Raw genomic sequence first — 17,782 nt, 5'->3', positions numbered from 1 at the left:
ATTATACATCGTTGTTTCTCCAAAAAAGATGGTACACCTAGATACATATATATAGTTCTTGGTAGAGATTCCTCATACTTAAAAAAAAATTCCAAATCATCTTCCAAATATACCGAAGAAGATATTTTCAAAATGCTGGAATTCTTTTTATTGACAACCCATTTGTCCAGCGTGGAAGACGCATGTTAAATTTCAACAAACGGTCGGCATTCCAATGGGAACAATTTATGCTGCTCTACTTGCTGACCTATTATGTCACGCTTATGAGGCTGACTTTATCGCTGATCTGATCCGAAAGAAAGAACATCGTTTAGCTAGATCCTTTAATCTCAGTTTCCGCTATATAGATGACGTATTATCGTTAAACAATCCTAGTTTCGGGTATTTGATACATCGCATCTACCCCAAAGAACTTCGGATAAGGATGCTACAGACAATGTGAAGTCAGCCTCTTATCCTGACCTATGCTACCTGAGATGTCAAAAAATTCAATGACAACAATCCTTTTTGCATTGTTCGCAACCATTTTGGAACTAAAAAAATAAAACATTTTAGATTTGTTTTGAAACTCGTGAAAATAGAGGTTTTTCAACTTTACAACGATAACTAAGTGGATAAAATACTTTGTAAACAAATCTATTTTTAATTTGCATTAAAAAGTTACTCCAGCAATACCAGATGTTGCCTGGCAAGCTATTGCCACATGACGGAACGAAATTCCAACCTAGATCTTACGTTTTAGGGGTATCAGGATTTTTTTTATCATTAAATCATTTTCTTTCTATATTTGAGTTATTACGTGTGTTCTCAGACATGTCCATTTGAGATTAAAAAATTTCTAGTCCCAAGGGCCTTTGAAACCATTAACGGACCGTTTCATTCTGAAATGACTTACGTGCTATGCCAATTGAAGTTGGTTCTTGGTTGGATCTGATTGACAGGAAGTCTAGTTGACGTTGTATCGATTTCTGAAAAATGTGAAAAACTGACAGCTTCTTCATTGTCTTTGTCAACATTAAGGCATCAAAATGGTAATTGGTTATTTAATTAATGTACATTTCATCTTAAGAAATGAATTAACTCGAAAATGCATCGTACTCAGAAGGAGTATGATTCGCATCGTCCCCGATGTTGCTTCATAAAAAAGATTAATTATAGTACACTGTTGAATATTCGATAATTAAATGCATTTTTATAATTTATTGTGTGGACGGCCCAATTGTGAAGGGGTGGTAGTAATAAATTCATGGGGCAGATCCTGAGGTTTTGAACAAGGAGGTTCAAGGCTTGCCCATTATTAATGGAATTCATTAATAGTGAATAATACTGCACATGAATTCACACTTGTCATTTTGCTACAGAGACTTGTCTCCAATTAACCTTTTGACATCAGAGAAACAATGCAGTTTTACCCTGTAACCCCTTTAATCTTCAAGTTGAAGGAGAATTCAGTATGGAAACAAAGGAAAAATACAATATTTTGCAGAATGTCATCCACAAGTGAAAATACGCCTATTCCTTTTTGGATCAAATTTTGCAGGAACTTTGCAAAGTTTTCTAACAAAAAAGTGCTCCAACCAAAAGAACCCCCTTTAAATTCGCCACTGAACTGTAATTCTTGACATCATAATAGGATCAGCCACATCATGATCTTAAAGTTACCCTTGACAATTTGCTCCTAATGACACAAAATTTGCTCTGCATGGCCTTTTATCATCAATGGAACAATGTGATTTGAAATTATAGGGTCATCGATCTTAACTTTCAGTCACTTACTGGGAATTACACAGTGTGGGAAACCATTTTTTATTCCCAACTTACTATTCTGGCTAGTGGAATATTGATCTTGTTAGCCAAACAGAAATTCAACTAGCCAAATTTGGCAAGTAAGTTTTGGAAGTTACTTGCGGGAATTAAACAAAAATGACATTAATATTGAGGATAAAATTGTATTCAGTGAATTATGAATACATGTTTTCAACATGGTCCAGCAACACCATGACTCTTTTAAAAGTGTTATTAACGGCAGCTTCATCTTATCAAGGTTTCATTTGTTTTTAAATTTATCAAAAAGTTTTCATTTTCGGATATCCCCTCCCATTGAAGTTTTTCATGTACTTTACAGTAACAAAATAAGTGCTCCATTTCTGGACTCATATTTTAAAAGTAAAATTATATTGCAACAGATTCATCATCATGAAACAAGAAAATGTTTATCATTTGCTTCTTGTTCATTTTTATTTTGACAATAAACAACTAATTTGCAAGGTAACATATCTTAAATTACCAAGATAATTTCGTTTGAATACTAATACGATATCGGGACCGTCACATAGGTTTTAGCACATCCTGTTTTACTGGAATTTAAATTGGCAGATTGTAAAACAATGCTTTACAAGTCAATAAAAGTGTGCATATCATGCCAAAATTTACTTGACACATATTTGAGCTAAACTTCTTAAGATGTAGGGAACATATTTTTAATGTATGATGTTAAGGAATGTTTTACTAAACAACCTGTTGGCTGGTTTACTATTCAAATTTGGTAAGCGGTGGTTTCCCACACTGAGAACATACATGTACATCTAAGTATGTTGTATAAAAACGGAAAGTGTATAATGTGTCAGAGTTAGATGACTTGTGGTTTAGGTAGGCTATTGCTTTTAGTAAATAAATATATTGCCCCAGTGTCACTCTTAGACATTCATATTGTACATCTACATGTATTTACAAAGCAGTAGCCGTAAAATTTATCAGAAGTCTAGATCCTTAATTGCATGAAAGAAAATCGGTTAATAATGTTTTTGCAGATGCAGTTTATGTTGCTGTTCAGTCGTCAAGGAAAATTAAGGTTGCAGAAATGGTATGAAGCTCATCCAGATAAAACAAAGAAGAAAATAACAAGAGAGCTTGTTGCTTTAGTTTTATCAAGAAAGCCCAAAATGTGCAGTTTCTTAGAATGGAAAGATCTCAAAATTGTATATAAAAGGTACAAATACTACTATGAATATGTTGGATAAATTTTAAGATTTATATGATTCATTGCAATGAAAGACTATCTTCCTTGTTTAAATTTTTGCAATCTAGCACTTTATAGACTTAAGTACATGTACATGTATTACAGTTCACTAAATTTAGTGTGTTCTATTTTTAAAGCAGTTTTTTGAAAAAAATAAATTTAAGACAATGTATGGTATATGTACATGTACATGCAATACAAATTTTATGAAAACCAATATCTTACAATTTTGAGTAAATGTAAAGTTTGATATTCCCCTAACATCAAAACAAACAATTTGTAACAGAAGAGCATGATTTCACTCATAAAATTATACCTCCCCTCACTGGCAAGCCAGGGACAAACTGATTCGGCTACAGAATTCTTTAGCCAAGTCAAGTTACATGTACATGTAACTTGCTATTTAAATCTAACTACATTTACCAACTGCAACACAGGTAGACTGTCCTACCACAAAGTCAGTAGTTATACTGTTAGTTACATGTACAATGGACATCCATTGTTTCAGTAATTGATTCTTTCTTTTGGACATCATTTTGTGTCTGTTTTTAAGTGTATCATTACTTGGGATTATGGTTAAAACTTCATTTAAGAAAACATCATGAAATGTTCATTTTGAAGTAAAAAGAAATTACATTTATTCATGAAAGTATTGCCAGTATAAAGTTCAGTACTAAGATTTTGTAAATGTAGTTTAATATTTGTATCGCCCTGTGCAGGTCCGGGTGTTAAAAGAATAGGCCTGCAGCAGCGCTAAGCTTGTCGTAAAAGGCGACTAAATAGTGCTCAGAACCCTAGCCAGGGGCTAGGGCGCTTTGCCCACAGAGCAGCTGGGATGTGTGCCCCAGGTGGTGGAATGGGGTACCACCGGCGTGTTACATGCTGGGGTTGTCAGGCTATAATACGGAAAACCCGACCACAAGCCATAGTGGTGCACTGTGTTGGGAAAGATGCCACGTTCCTTGCACATTAAAGAACCCTACTGTGGTATTCTCCCAGAGTAGGAACCATAGGGCTCCGCCACAGGAGGCTAAATTGCCTGACCCCACCCACCTCTCCCTATTTCCAGTGGCAATCAAAATTTGTCGACCCCATTGTCCTTGTGTCCCATCCCTTTTTCATTTCATCATCATTTCATGTTCATGGTCTGAATATAGCTAAAATATTGCTGCTCGGACGTTAAACCGCAACAAACAAACAAAACAAAAATATTTGTATCTACATGAACTTATATTGATTTTCATATATCCAGCGTTTAGCTATACAAATGTAATCTTTTAATTTCAGATATGCCAGTTTATATTTCTGTTGTGCAATAGAAAATGATGATAATGAATTACTTGCCCTTGAGATTATTCATCGATATGTAGAACTGCTAGATAAATACTTCGGTAGTGTAAGTAGTATTCGGCCATTGTTATCATTCAAGAGATTTTAAATAAACTGTTTTGATAAAAGTCATGAAAAAACTTATTTTGAACTTAGTTCAATTACCTCCATATACTGTAATTTTAGATTCAGGTATAAGGATTATATATTTACATATAATAAGAATATTGAGATGTGGTTGAATTCGCTTAACCTTTTATCCTCGTTCCATTATTTTACTTTTTCAAAAACTTCAAAAATCGATAATTTTACAAATTACAAAAAAAAATCTGATTGTGATATCAAAGGATATCATGCATTAAGGAATTTAATTTTTCAATATCTGATTTTATGGTAAACATTAAATTGGTTTGATGTCATACAAGATATTTTTTCCAATATTTCAGTTTCATATCATTAAATGGATAATAAGGACCTTATATTGTGATTATCAGGCTTTTATCAATTCAGGGTTTAAGTAAAGTTCCAGTGCCATAGCTGTACAAATCATATACTATTATAATTGTAATCATGAGATTCTTCATGCTTATAGCCGTTTTTGATTGGTCGAGAACATCGTTGCCAGAAAGTTCATACATGCATGAACTTCGTTAGATCGTTCATACATGCATGAACGCCAGTCAACTTGAAACCAATATGGCAGCCGCGTAGTTCAAAAGAGTGTGGCAACGAACTGAACGGCATATATAACCATAAGAATAGTTTATTACATGCATAATGATTTTACCGGTCAAGTTTGTTTACAGAGAGTAATTTACAGCTCAGGTTAATAAATTTATAACTGAATCTGACTGAACACTTGAAAACACCTTATTGTAATTTTCCTTTTTCCTTGTTGAATTTCCTTAATAATTATATTCCTGTTGAATTGTTTGCATCAGGTATTTTTCAATGCCAACTATCACTTCGTCCATGCCGCCTTCACTGTCGTGCAGCCGATTTTGTGTAAATATTCGTCCGCGCTTCCATACATGTGCAAAGAAGTGTATGTGTATTGAAGCATAAACATAAACACAGTGTATCAATATAATCGACTGAGGCTCTCAGAGAGTAACTTTGACTGTCGGATAGAATTATGAGGATTGAACAGCTATTTTTGGTCGTTCATGCATGTATGAACGACCGAAAATAGCTGTTCAATCCTATAATGATCCCTTTTTTTAAGTCGTTAATAGTGTATGCAACTTCTTGCACTCATAATTTCTGTATTTAATATTTGCATATGATATGCATTAATGTGTAGTCATACGCCACATAATCCAGATCTTTTCAGTGTTCACCACCAAAGCATCATAGTTCCAGATTCATACAAGATAAAAATGTACTTCTTTAATATTACACACGTGTGTTGTACGTGTGTTTCTTGCTTGTACGAGAACGGGAAGGTTTCATGAAATGATCAGTAAGCTTTGGACATTACCTGGTTTCCAATTCAGGCACTAAGGCTAGTTACAAGACTATACAGGTCATATACAGTAGCATTTTTTATGGTCTTGGCTATCTTTGCGGATCTCACACACACACACACACCCCTCCTTATAGGTATTCTGTTAGTATGTTTGTTAGTAGCCTTTAGGATACCTGATGGAAAACTTGGTCAGAATATATCCTACGTGGGCTGGGGTGCTGTGTTAATGAAGTGTGGGTTCAGGAGCTTTTCCCACTAACTATTTGGAAGTATGTCAACTGTAGAGTGTAAGATTTTTTCTATTTATAGGTGTGTGAACTTGACATAATATTTAACTTTGAGAAAGCCTACTTCATGTTAGATGAGTTGTTGCTGGGTGGTGAAGTACAGGAAACCAGCAAAAAAAATGTCCTCAAAGCAATTGCTGCCCAAGATCTCTTGCAGGAGGTAAGTGTGGTGATTAGTTAATACATGTACATATCATGCTTGCTTGTTGTTTTGGTAGGATCTAGATTTGGGTAGAAAGTTTTCGTTTTTTATTTTCATTTTGTTATGATTTCTTTAGTGCATGTTAGAATTGATAACATTTAAGTCTGTTTAATCAAACTCTTTTATTTCAAATCAGCTCAGTTTTAAAATATGAGGTAAAGTTATAGTGATGAATTTGTATGGCTCTGTTAACAATAATTAGAAACTTTAAAAAAGTAATCAAGAGTTTTCTTAATGGCTAAAAAATCCTAATTTACAAGTTTTTAGCATGGTAATGCTATTGACTAATATATCTAACGTTATTTTGACAAAAGGATTTGTGTAATGTAAGCACATTCAGTATGAAACAAATTATGCGTTTTTCTTGTAATCAGGTTCAAACTGGAGTAAAAAATTATGTACTGGGGTATACATGTAGGTACAAAATTCAAATTTGTCAAAAAAAAAAACCAAAAAAAAACCCATACCTTTTATTTCTGTTTACCTGTGCATACTTACCGGTATAGATTTGTGAAGAAACACAAAATCATTAAATATTCCTGATAGAAATTATATTGTATCAAGCTGCATCTAGGCACTGTTTTTTAAGATAATAGTATGTTTAATAAAAAGTGACGTGATATCATCGCTGATAATATAGGAGTTTGATAGAATTATGACTGATTTAAAATTCAAGAACTTGTTCGTCACAATGATTTTCTGTTTGGGACTGGGAAAATAGCCCAGCTGAATATACACTAGGCACTATATTGTAATGGTTTTCTATTTGCTTGTAGAATTGTTCTTTGTTTCTTTTATTAAAAAGCTTTCTCATACTACATCTTTTTAAGTAGCACTCCAGCGTAGAATCATGCAAAATGTGATTCATGGGTAAAAAGCCTACATATTTTTATTTTTGATATTTTGTTTGAATACTATAATAAACAGAAATTAACATTCAGTTTTTCATATAACCTGTGTTCTTAGGAGATAAAAAATATATAGAATGCACTGTAGATTTCAAAATTAAGGGAGATAACTCTGTAAATGACACTCAAAAACAATTGGAACTATTGGATTTTCAATGTTGATTATCTCCTAAGAGCAGACAGATTTGAATGAATAATTACACATTTCATAATATAGACCCATTAAACAACTTAATAACAAAAATAAAAATATGTAGCCTTTTTTGGTGTGTATCACATTTTTCAAATTTTGCATGATTCCTACAAAGACAGCTACTTAACTATTAATCAGCCATATCATTTTGTTTATACATGTATATAGTTTTTGTCAAGCTTTATATTTTATTTAAAGGAAGAAACATTCGAGGCAGCTCTAAAGGAATACGGATTGGTTTAAGGTTATTCTAGGGAGATGATATTCTACTCCTTACAAACATTTATGACTTGTGTTTAAATTCTGTTAATTTCTTTCTTTTTAGTTAGAAAACAATTTTTTTTTGTTTATAGTAGAGGGTTGTTTAGATGCATGAAACAAAAAATAACATACAGTAAGAATGACTGCTATGTCTTAAAAATAAGTTTTTGTTTGATTGAAACAAATGTTATATTTGAAATACAGTGAATCCTGTCTAAACAGAACCCATTTTTGACTTTCAAATTGATTGGTTTAAAAAATCATTTAGATTGATATAAAGGGACTTTTAAGTGCCTGGTATGGACAGTTACTCAGATATTTGAGGGTAAGCAGTGAATGGGATTAGAATTATAAGAATTGGACATTTTCTATTAAATTCAGATTTCCAACTGGACATTCTTTAACATTTTTTGTAAAAATTTCAAATTTATAGGGGACATTGTCAATTTGTGTCAAATGGCACATCCCCCTTTTTATCCTAATTACTGAGTTAGGATTGGACAGGTTTTACTATATTGCATAATTAAATGTTTTTTTAATTCATGTACTGTTTCATGAAGCAGAAAATGAATGAAAAATCTCTTTCTAAATATTGTATATCAATACACTTCATGTTATTCAAACATTACTAATTTTTGTAATTACCATATGATTAACAGAATTTAATACACATCTATGCATGTTGTATTGAGAAATGACATTGCTGACTCTTGATCTTTACAGCAGCTTTTATCTTCAGTTCTATCCCAGTGGATGTTCTCATTGCTCTTATTACTCTAACAGGGGTAAAAATAAGAAATTTTGCCCACCTGGTCAATTGGGCAAGTTTTGGTGAAACATAAGTGGCCTGGAGTGAAGTTTACTCGTTTACTTGCTCTTACGATATGCTGAAGAGAAAAAAATATCAAAAATTAGGTGGCCTAGGGGGCAAACTCTGTTTGAATTTGACTTAAACTTGTCCACCATAAAGTTTGCGTGATCTGGGCCAGCAGGAGAGTGCTTATTTCAACCCCTGTCTATTGCAAGATGATACATCTTCAAAAACATGATTTTTATCTGTCAGAAAATTTCCAAGCCCCACTACCTTCAGTGTATGACTTTATGTTTTTGCTGTTGTGGTTTTATCATTTGTTTTTAAGATATAAAATTGTTTCAAAGAGAATGTGTGGTAAAATGGCATATTAAATATATAATTGGTTTTTGTGTAAATATTGTGCTTTTCCCCAAATATTTATTTCTCTGCATTTTTAAGGGGTGTGTAGGAAATGAGACTTAACAAACATGTTAAGTTGTTTTAAAGAATAAATTTTTAAAAATACCTTGTCAAAGTTATCAATGATAATAAATATTTTTTTACTAAATAATTCCATGTACCGGTAACTTGTTAGGTGTAATTTATCTGGTAGACATCTAGAATTCAAGTTTAAATTTTAAACTATTTGATATAGGCTTCTTTACTTCAATAGTATTTTATAACATTTGGTTTATCTTGCATCTTTACATTATACCACCCTCATATGGAGACTATATTGCGATCAACTTGTCCATTCGTCAGTCTGTCCATCTGTTACACTTTTTCTGTTACAGATTTCTCTGCTTCTATTCAAGGGGTTTTGCATAGTGATATCAACCATGTCTTCCCATTTCAGGTTTTTTGCTTATTAAATTCCTGTTTACTTGACAACTGAATTTAATAGAAATGGTTGAGTGGGGGCATTCATAGCAATACATAGCATGCAGTATCTTGTTATTCATACATGTACATGCTGTGAATCGTTTGACTTGCCCCTAATATCATCTTCCTAGAATAACTTAACCACCGCTTTCTCTAATCGCTTTAGAAAACCTCAATTTATTGCTGTATATTGTTGAAAAGTACTCCTGCTTAAATGTATCAATAAATATGTCTACTGTATATATATATATATATAAATTTGTAAAATTGAAACAGAAAAGGTTTTAATAGAAGTATATGAATGTGAAAAACTAGATCAGTTTCGTGTAGCTGATTACAGTAGGTTAAAATGATTAGTACCAATTTTTACTGAAATTGGGACTTGGAAGCGTTATGCCCTGTGAAGAGCAGGATAAATACATTCAGGAAGTTTATTGGAATTTAGTCAAGAGTATTGCATGTCTGTAATGTACAGATAGGAAATGAGTATCAGACTTTATCTAGTAAACTTGCTGCATAGAAAGTTACCCATCTAGTACTGATGATGTTGTTATGCATGCCTTGATCTTTTTTTTTTATATAATTCTCCATGTCACATGTTTATTTGAATGAAATCATGAATGCATTGGTGGAAATTATACATAGGCATGTTTAACTTCCTCAATTCTGGCATTAGAACACAGACCATAATTTGCTGTTGTTAGCTCCTCATTTTCGCATGTATTTTTTGTTTGTTTTGGTTGTACATTGCTTCAAAGCTTGAAAGAAGTAATTTGCACTGTCATTATGAATAGATATCAGACCAGTTAAATGACATTTTGTTAATTCCTGCACATAAGCATACTAATATTAGGATTAATCACATTTGAATTGATGAATTAGAGCGAGTAATATAGTTAACTTCAGGAAGTATAATAGTTGGGATGACTGTTACCTGGTAAAAATCTGGTACAATCAACAAGCAAATTAAGAATTTCAGTCACTTCATAGATTTCATAGCAAGTTGACATCTCTCTGTCTGCTGTTCAGTTAACTACGTAAGGAAGTTCATCAGATGATAGTCATATAATCAAGAGAAGACCAACTCTATTCCGTGAAGTTAACTTTGTTATTTGCTGTAATATGTTACATCTAGATTTAGTCAACTTTTATTTCAGTAGGTTTAATTTGATATGAATTGAACTTTTGTAATGAATAACAATTGCTGTTCTTTAAAAATTAACATACCATTAGAGTCATTGAGTATTAGGTTTCATTTATTTTTTTAAAATTAAAGGTCTCTTTTGATCAGTTATATTGATTTAAAGTTTAGATTCCAAGGAAAAGTTAACTCAACTTCGACTTCAATCAAATGTTAAAGAAAAAACACTAACACCCCTTCTCCTTTTAATAGGAAGAGACGCCCCAGGGATTTTTCGAGGACCACGGTCTCGGCTGACGAGTTTATAATTGACGGATTATGATGGCGTTTAAGTGGCTACAGATTGACTTTTTTATGGACTTGATGTCTTCTTAATTTAATGATATTCGTTGTTGTGATGGTGTTTATGGGATATTTTTTCTTTTTTTATGTGAATATGATGCTTTATAGGAAAAAAGGTTCATGGTTTCAACTTTTTAAGTGTATAAAGAAAACACATTCATCCTAGATCTTGCATGGTATTTTTTTTTTAACTAAAAAAACTTTATACTATAGTAAACTTGTACATAACTGTACAATGGATTAAACTGTAGATTTAAGTTACAAATTCTATTTTTGATTTGTAGAATTTCAGATCTCTTACTGAAAGAATAACTTCTTATTTTAGTTATATAATTAATTCTTTTTGTCAAATTGGGTGTACTATTTTTTTTATGTCTCCGTGAAAATTTAAGTTAGTCATTTCATGAAAATTTAAAAAAAATTATCTATCTAAAGAGTAATATTTGTTAGATGTATACTATATTTAATAATGTATTAGATAAGTTAACACAAATTTAATGATTTATTTAATAAATAAACAATTTTTTTACAAAAAAAAAATGATACAAGATGTTGTTATAACAGTAATTTTGTCAATGAGCTAATTTTTTTTTCTCCTTTTTTATTTTTGTAAAGAACATGCAAATGGTGTGGAAAGGGTTTTTTTTCACATATTTTTTCTTGACTTGTTTTACACATTTTGATATTACTAACTTGACGATTTTCACATGACATCTGTTATTCGTTTGATATTAATATTTAATAAGTTTTGAAGTTTTCCATTCCACTTGAAAAATGAAATCCATTTTACAACATTCCTTTTTACAGTGATATTTTAATTGTTTAATTTACATATTGTGACATTTACGTGCTTCTGTGAATCTCAGCAAATAAATTGTGACAGCATAGTATGTTCTGTGTTTCAATGCCAGACTCGTTCTTACAAATAGAAAAATCTCTTATTTTGCAAGATAGTTATCAGAATTTTCACAAGTGCACATTAATTATTCATTATTGATGCTTGGTTTTAAACTGCAATGCTTGGAACAAAAAAGCTGTTGTATAATAAATTAGAAGATTAGCACACGTTTTGTATGTTACATGCTATAAACACTGCAAGTGAAGGTAGATTTCTATTTACAATGAAAAAAAATTATGACAAAATCCAAACTTTCTTAGAAACCTGTCTTGAGTAATCATTCTGTTTTTATTACAGCAAGTAAGTAGTCAACTTTAGAGAATAGACATAAGGCTGTAGAACTAGGGTAAGGGACATAACTCATGAAGTCAGTGATATGTTTGTATCATATTCAATTTCACCATAGCTTGTCAAGCTTTCATTTGAAACCGAATGAAATCAGTCCAGGTTACTTTGATGCTTACATGATATTGATGTAAAATACAAACGTTCCAATGATTTTTAAGAGTTGTTTCCCTTACCCTAGGTCTACCTTAAGTCTCCCTTTGATTGAATGGCCATTACCTGGTGAACTACCTTAGGTAGTAAACAAGCCCTACATATATTTAATTAAATTTAAAGGGAACATTTCTTTTTTTTTTAAGTAGTAGTCTTTGTAAGAATCATGCAAAATCTGTAATAAGTGATATACCCCAAAAAAAACTACACATTTTTATTTTTGTTATTAAGTTACTTTATAGGTCTATATTTTGAAAATGTATAATCATTCATTCCAATCTGTCTGCTCTTATGAGGTAAACCACATTGAAAATTCAACATTTTCTGATGTTTTTTAGAGTCATTTACAGAGTTATCTCCCGTAATTTTGAATTTTACAATACATTCTATATGATTTTTATCTCCTAAGGACAAGGGTTTTATGAAAAGCCATATGTTAACTTCTTTTTAATACAACATTTTAAACAAAATGTCAAAAATAAATATATATTGGCTTTCCATCCATGAATCACATTTTGCATGATTCTTATCTTGAGTGCTACTTAACAGGTTACTAAATGTAACCTGCTCATGAATTAGAAACATTCCTTATACATGTTTTTATTTCATTCCTATTGAATGACAGTCCAAATATTAATGATTGATTCGTGATCAAAACATAGTATTCCTTCGGATTTTATACCTCAGAGTGCACACCAATCAGGGTCAATTACGTCATCACACCAAGCCAGATTATACAAAATGACTTGTTTGCTCAAAGAGAACCAACCAATCAGAAAGCTTGTTACAAATCGAATTAAATTTTATACCAATAGATTGATAGAAAATGCAAATCTTGTCAATTTTGTATTTAACTCGGGTAGTTCATCAAGTAATGTTCATTGAATAAAGGGAAGACCAACTGCCTTCCTAGAAATTTATTATGTTACTTGCTGAAATAATGACACATGTAACCACTAGAATGAATTGTAAATGAAAAAGATAATCATTATTTGGTATTTCCTGTGACTGTTCATTTGATCATGAACATGAAGGAAGATGATTTTTTTCAAATGCACATGTCATTGGTTATTTTTTTTTTTTTTTTTACTTTTAAAAAAAGTTTTAATCCTCATAAATTTAACATGATATCTATGCTTAAAGTCACGCAAACAGCAGTTTTTCTTTGTCTGCTAGCTAATTGCAGGAGCTTGGTACTACTTGGCTGTCAATTAATTGTAGGTGGAACTCAGCTATGAATCGACTTCCTTTACCAAAATACAACCGATATGAAAATATCATGCTAAAGGGATATTTTCAAGTCTTAACTTGGTATGTTTTACTATACAAATGGTATATTGGCCATGTATAAGCTTGGCTTTCCTTGTCAGGATGCTGACCTAGAAACTATATTGTTCTGTATGGCCTTAGTCTTGAAATTAGTAAGAGTTGATGTTTTGAAACATGAGACAATGTTTTCTTGCTACTAATAGTATTATCGTACAATATGAATGGCTTGAGGGTTACTGCTTGTAGTTTTAGTGCATTTTCATAAGTCATCAGGGTTATGGATATAAACTAATCTCATTTGTTACTAATATTACAGCGAATAAAATAGTTAACTTCAGGGAACAGAATTATTCTTCCCTTGATTAAATGGCCAACCTGATAAAATGTCTAAGGTAGTTAATTGGACAATGGACAAAGTGATTAAAAATGTGATTTTAGAAAGTTAAAATCTATTTGATACTTGTCCAGTAAACTACCTGTTAAGACATTTCATCAGGTGATGGACATTCTTTCAAGGGAAGACCAACTCTGTTCTCTGAAGTTAACTATATCACTGGCATTAAATGTACATGTTTGTAGATAAGGAAAGAATACACTTTTTTTTAAATTCCATTATACATGTACATGCATGCATTCTGAAGATTATGTAGACTGGGTGATAATTGAAACCTGTGTTAACATAACCCTGAAAAATTGTGTTAATCAGACAATTATAAAAGTCCTTTTATATCAATTATAATATATTTTGAACCTCTGTAAACCAGACATCTGTCTAAACCAAACACATCTAAAGTTTAAAAGGGGTTCAGTTAAGACATGTTTCACTGTAATATTTCAGAACTTGTATGTACATGTACATGTATTAAATGCTTCCTTTTTTGTGCAATTTTTGTCACATATTTCTTGGTTATATATCTGCTTTGGGTCACACAATCACTCTTTTAACTCATTTATAGTGGAGTATTACTAAGCACACTTTTTCATTGTTCTTTCTATTTTGGGCTAAATACATTCAAGGAAATCAAAAACAGTTTTTTTTTCTAAGTCATTCAGGAACTGGATGTAACTATTGCATATATTGTTACTAAAATTACACTTTCATGAAAATTCACTCAATCATATCATGTATACTGGCCATTGTTGGCTAACCTCTTTAAGTTACTACAGAAGTCCAATATGAAGACTTGCAAGAGAAAAAAATGAATATGGTAAAATGCATCAAATGAACCAACATACAAAAAAAAAATTTAAAAACATAAAATATATAATAAAAATAAATACAAAATACTTTCAGAGATCACCAAAAGGTCAAATTGAAATGCTACATGCTCTAAAGTTAGGTTGATGCATAAACATATGTTTATTAAGTAACACTCCAGATAAGAATCATGCAAAATGTGATTCATGGTTGGAAAGCCTACATATTTTATTTTTGATATTTTGTTTAAAATGTTAAAATGAACAGAAATTAACATGTGGCTTTTCATATAACCCTTGTACTTAGGAGATATCATAAAAGTTATAAAGGATGTACTGTAGAATTCAAAATTAAGGGAAATAACTCTGCAAATGACACTAAAATACAATAGAAACTGTTGTATTTTCAGTGTGGATTATCTCCAAAGAGTGAATAATTTATTCCAATCTATTCATTTCATCATATAAACATATATAAAGCAACCTGATAACAAAAATAAAAATGTGAAGCCTTTTTAACTATTGAGCTATTGTCATCGCTTGGCATCCGTTGTTAACAATTTTTCAAAAATCTTCTCCTCTGACACTACTTGACCAATTGGAATTTAACTTGGTGTGAATCTTTCTTGAGGTGTCTTGCATAGATCTGATAATGGGCTTTTTGATCTGTCAAAAAACATGGCTGCTTAACTATAAATAGAATATAGAGGTCAGGAAGTAGATTTTGCACATATTACAGGTATATCTCCGAAACCGTTAGGTTTAGCCTTTCAATTGCTGAAATGATCCTTATTATAAGGCCTACAAAAGTCTCCAAGGAATCAAAGTTGTCAGACAACTCCTTGTAAGAGTTATTGCCTTTGAAAAATTAAAAATGACTTCTTTTTTTTACAGTTTTTGGCCAATATTTCAGCTTATAATAGATAGGATAAAACTTTCAATTGTTGAAATGATGCTTATAATAAGTCCTACCAAAGTCTTCTCGAGTCAAAATTGTTGGACAACTGACCTTACTAAATTTATTGCCCTTGAAAGACAGTTTAACAAGGTGAGCAATTCAGGCTCCTGGGAGCCTCTTGTTTAGGTTGTATTTTGCAAGATTCTGATGACTACAACTTAACATTTCATAATTTGATTGATGTAGCGAGCTAGATCAATCCTGCAACAAGAACAACACAGATTACACAACATAGTGACTGAAGTCTTGTGAAATTGTGAATATGAATAAATACAGGTGCAAAATGTTTTTACAGTATGAAACAGTATGACAATTCTACACACATAATCCATTTTAGAAAAGGTTTTCATAGAAGATGATAAGCCCGGAAATACATTCCCCTTCGACAACAGTACATTCTGATATTTAAAAAACAGACGGTTTCTTTATTGATATTTTTATCTTTGTAAGTTGTTCGTTCTAATTTATTGTAATTGACCTGTTATTTGTCATTTAAGGAGACAGATGAGCCCAAAGGCCTGTTGGAAGAATTAGGTTTTATTACTGGGAGCTGATTGATAAATGGCTTTCCTGCTATAGGCTGGATGCGTAGAAATGGATTAAAGTGAAAATGGGAGACTAGCATAATTTGTGACTTGATAACATATCAATTGAGGGAGCAATCATTTGATTTCTATGGGGGATGCTAGGTTCAAATTTCATGTCCTGTTTTTTTTCTGTGTAATTTCTGATCTGACTTGTTATTTCTTATTCAAGCCTGTTCATTTGTACATCCAGGATTTTTTTTAACCATGCATCATCATCCTGCTTTTTTTATTTCAAATTTGATCCTAACCACCCTCCCCCATAAAAATCAAATGGTTGTTTCCTGAATCTAAATTTAAGAAACACATAGTGATATTATTCATTCAAATCTGTATTTAGCAAGATGGAATCTCTCTTTTATTCAGACCTGAAGTTGGTACAAAAATATCTCAGTATTGAATTATTCTTGGTGTAATTTTTGCACTTCTGTTAATTGTTTTGCTATGCATTAAAATTCTTTGTTATTGATTAATACTTCACTTGATTATATTTAATTTATACACATAACTATACAATCAAAATAATTACTTTTCTAGTCACAAGAAAATGAAATGTTCACAAGCTATTTTATTAATAAATTCTTAAAAGAGTTATTCATGGTCTTCTTGGCCTAGTAATAGGGTCTGCAAGTCTCGTTCTAGTTTCATTTTCCTTACCGGAATTTCTGATGCAGAACGTATTGAAATCCAAAGACCAGTCTGCATTTTATTGTTTACTTCTGGGATCTTTAAACACTACATTACAATGCATAATCTTCTGTTTTACACTTTTTCTTAACAGTTTTATCATGTTGAAATAGATATTAGTCATTTTTATTGGTATTTTTACACTAAAATATGTTTTGCTTTATAAAGTGAACCTAATGCTCGGAAAATGACAAATCTCTATGCATTTGAGTGGTAGGTAGACTATGAAGTTATAAAACCATGAAGTCACATGACCAGACTTACAAAATTTGTGGAAAGGTAAGTCTACTTTCATTGAATAGTAATGAAATATGCACCAGCTCTGCAGAATTTCAGTCGGAATAGTACCAGGTAAGTTATCTTAACCTTGGGATAATTATTATTAACCCTATACTAACATTTTTCCCAGGAACTGTATTTGGTATGCATCATTAGATAGTTCCATTATGCTCTTACTGAATATAGGCCTGTCTTTATAAACTTAAGTATTCTTAAATGTAAATGGCATTAATTAATTGCGGTAGAGCTATGGTAAGTTTAGTAAGCAGTCTCTTACAAAAAACTTGGTTTCGCTTAATATTACTATCCTAAACATTAATCTTTTATTTAGTTGGTACCCATGTAAACAAGTGTTATTTTCATGGTAAGAGTTACATGTACATCTAACAACTTGTAGCCATATCTTCTCTGCCACAGCAAAAGAATTTAGAATGCCAAAGTCCTTCAACTCCCATAAAATTTGATGAATCAAAATGGCAGCAATATATGCTCAACTACATATGGTGACTAACAATCCCAACAAACTTTAAACAAAATCCATCTAGGGGTTTTTGAAAAAGCTGCTTTCACAAGTGTGAATGGACACA

The 17,782-nt window shown here is 31.6% G+C and overlaps 1 protein-coding gene across 4 annotated transcripts; it reads left to right on the top strand.

Moving 5' to 3' along the window:
• Window positions 1-906: 906 nt before the first annotated feature.
• LOC148626095 (AP-1 complex subunit sigma-2-like) lies at window positions 907-16,823 on the top strand. Of its 4 annotated transcripts, none has more exons than XM_088569729.1 (6): window positions 907-1,031; window positions 2,811-2,989; window positions 4,307-4,415; window positions 6,126-6,263; window positions 13,443-13,532; window positions 16,143-16,698. In XM_088569729.1, exons 1-5 carry the CDS (start codon window positions 1,029-1,031, stop codon window positions 13,491-13,493), a joined length of 480 nt encoding a protein of 159 aa, XP_088425855.1. In that variant the 5' UTR covers window positions 907-1,028; the 3' UTR covers window positions 13,494-13,532; window positions 16,143-16,698. The 4 variants fall into 4 exon arrangements, with proteins under 4 accessions (XP_088425855.1, XP_088425857.1, XP_088425854.1 ...); XM_088569731.1 differs by lacking the exons at window positions 13,443-13,532; window positions 16,143-16,698 and adding exons at window positions 7,605-7,650; window positions 10,736-11,712; XM_088569728.1 differs by lacking the exon at window positions 13,443-13,532 and having other exon boundaries at window positions 16,143-16,823.
• Window positions 16,824-17,782: the final 959 nt, after the last annotated feature.

The sequence above is a fragment of the Perna viridis genome, chromosome 2, assembly GCF_037379345.1.
Source record: "Perna viridis isolate PV_CMFRI_1.1 ecotype Kerala chromosome 2, ASM3737934v1, whole genome shotgun sequence".
NCBI classification, from domain to species: Eukaryota; Metazoa; Mollusca; class Bivalvia; order Mytilida; family Mytilidae; genus Perna; species Perna viridis.
This window is presented reverse-complemented; position numbering and strand designations above follow the sequence as displayed.

What these genes read in the sequence shown, in the direction of transcription:
- LOC148626095 (XM_088569728.1), top strand. An exon ending in CTCAAAATTGTATATAAAAG is followed by an intron (nt 2,990 to 4,306) that starts GTACAAATACTA and finishes TTTTAATTTCAG; the next exon opens with ATATGCCAGTTTATATTTCT. An exon ending in CCCAAGATCTCTTGCAGGAG is followed by an intron (nt 6,264 to 16,142) that starts GTAAGTGTGGTG and finishes TTGTCATTTAAG; the next exon opens with GAGACAGATGAGCCCAAAGG.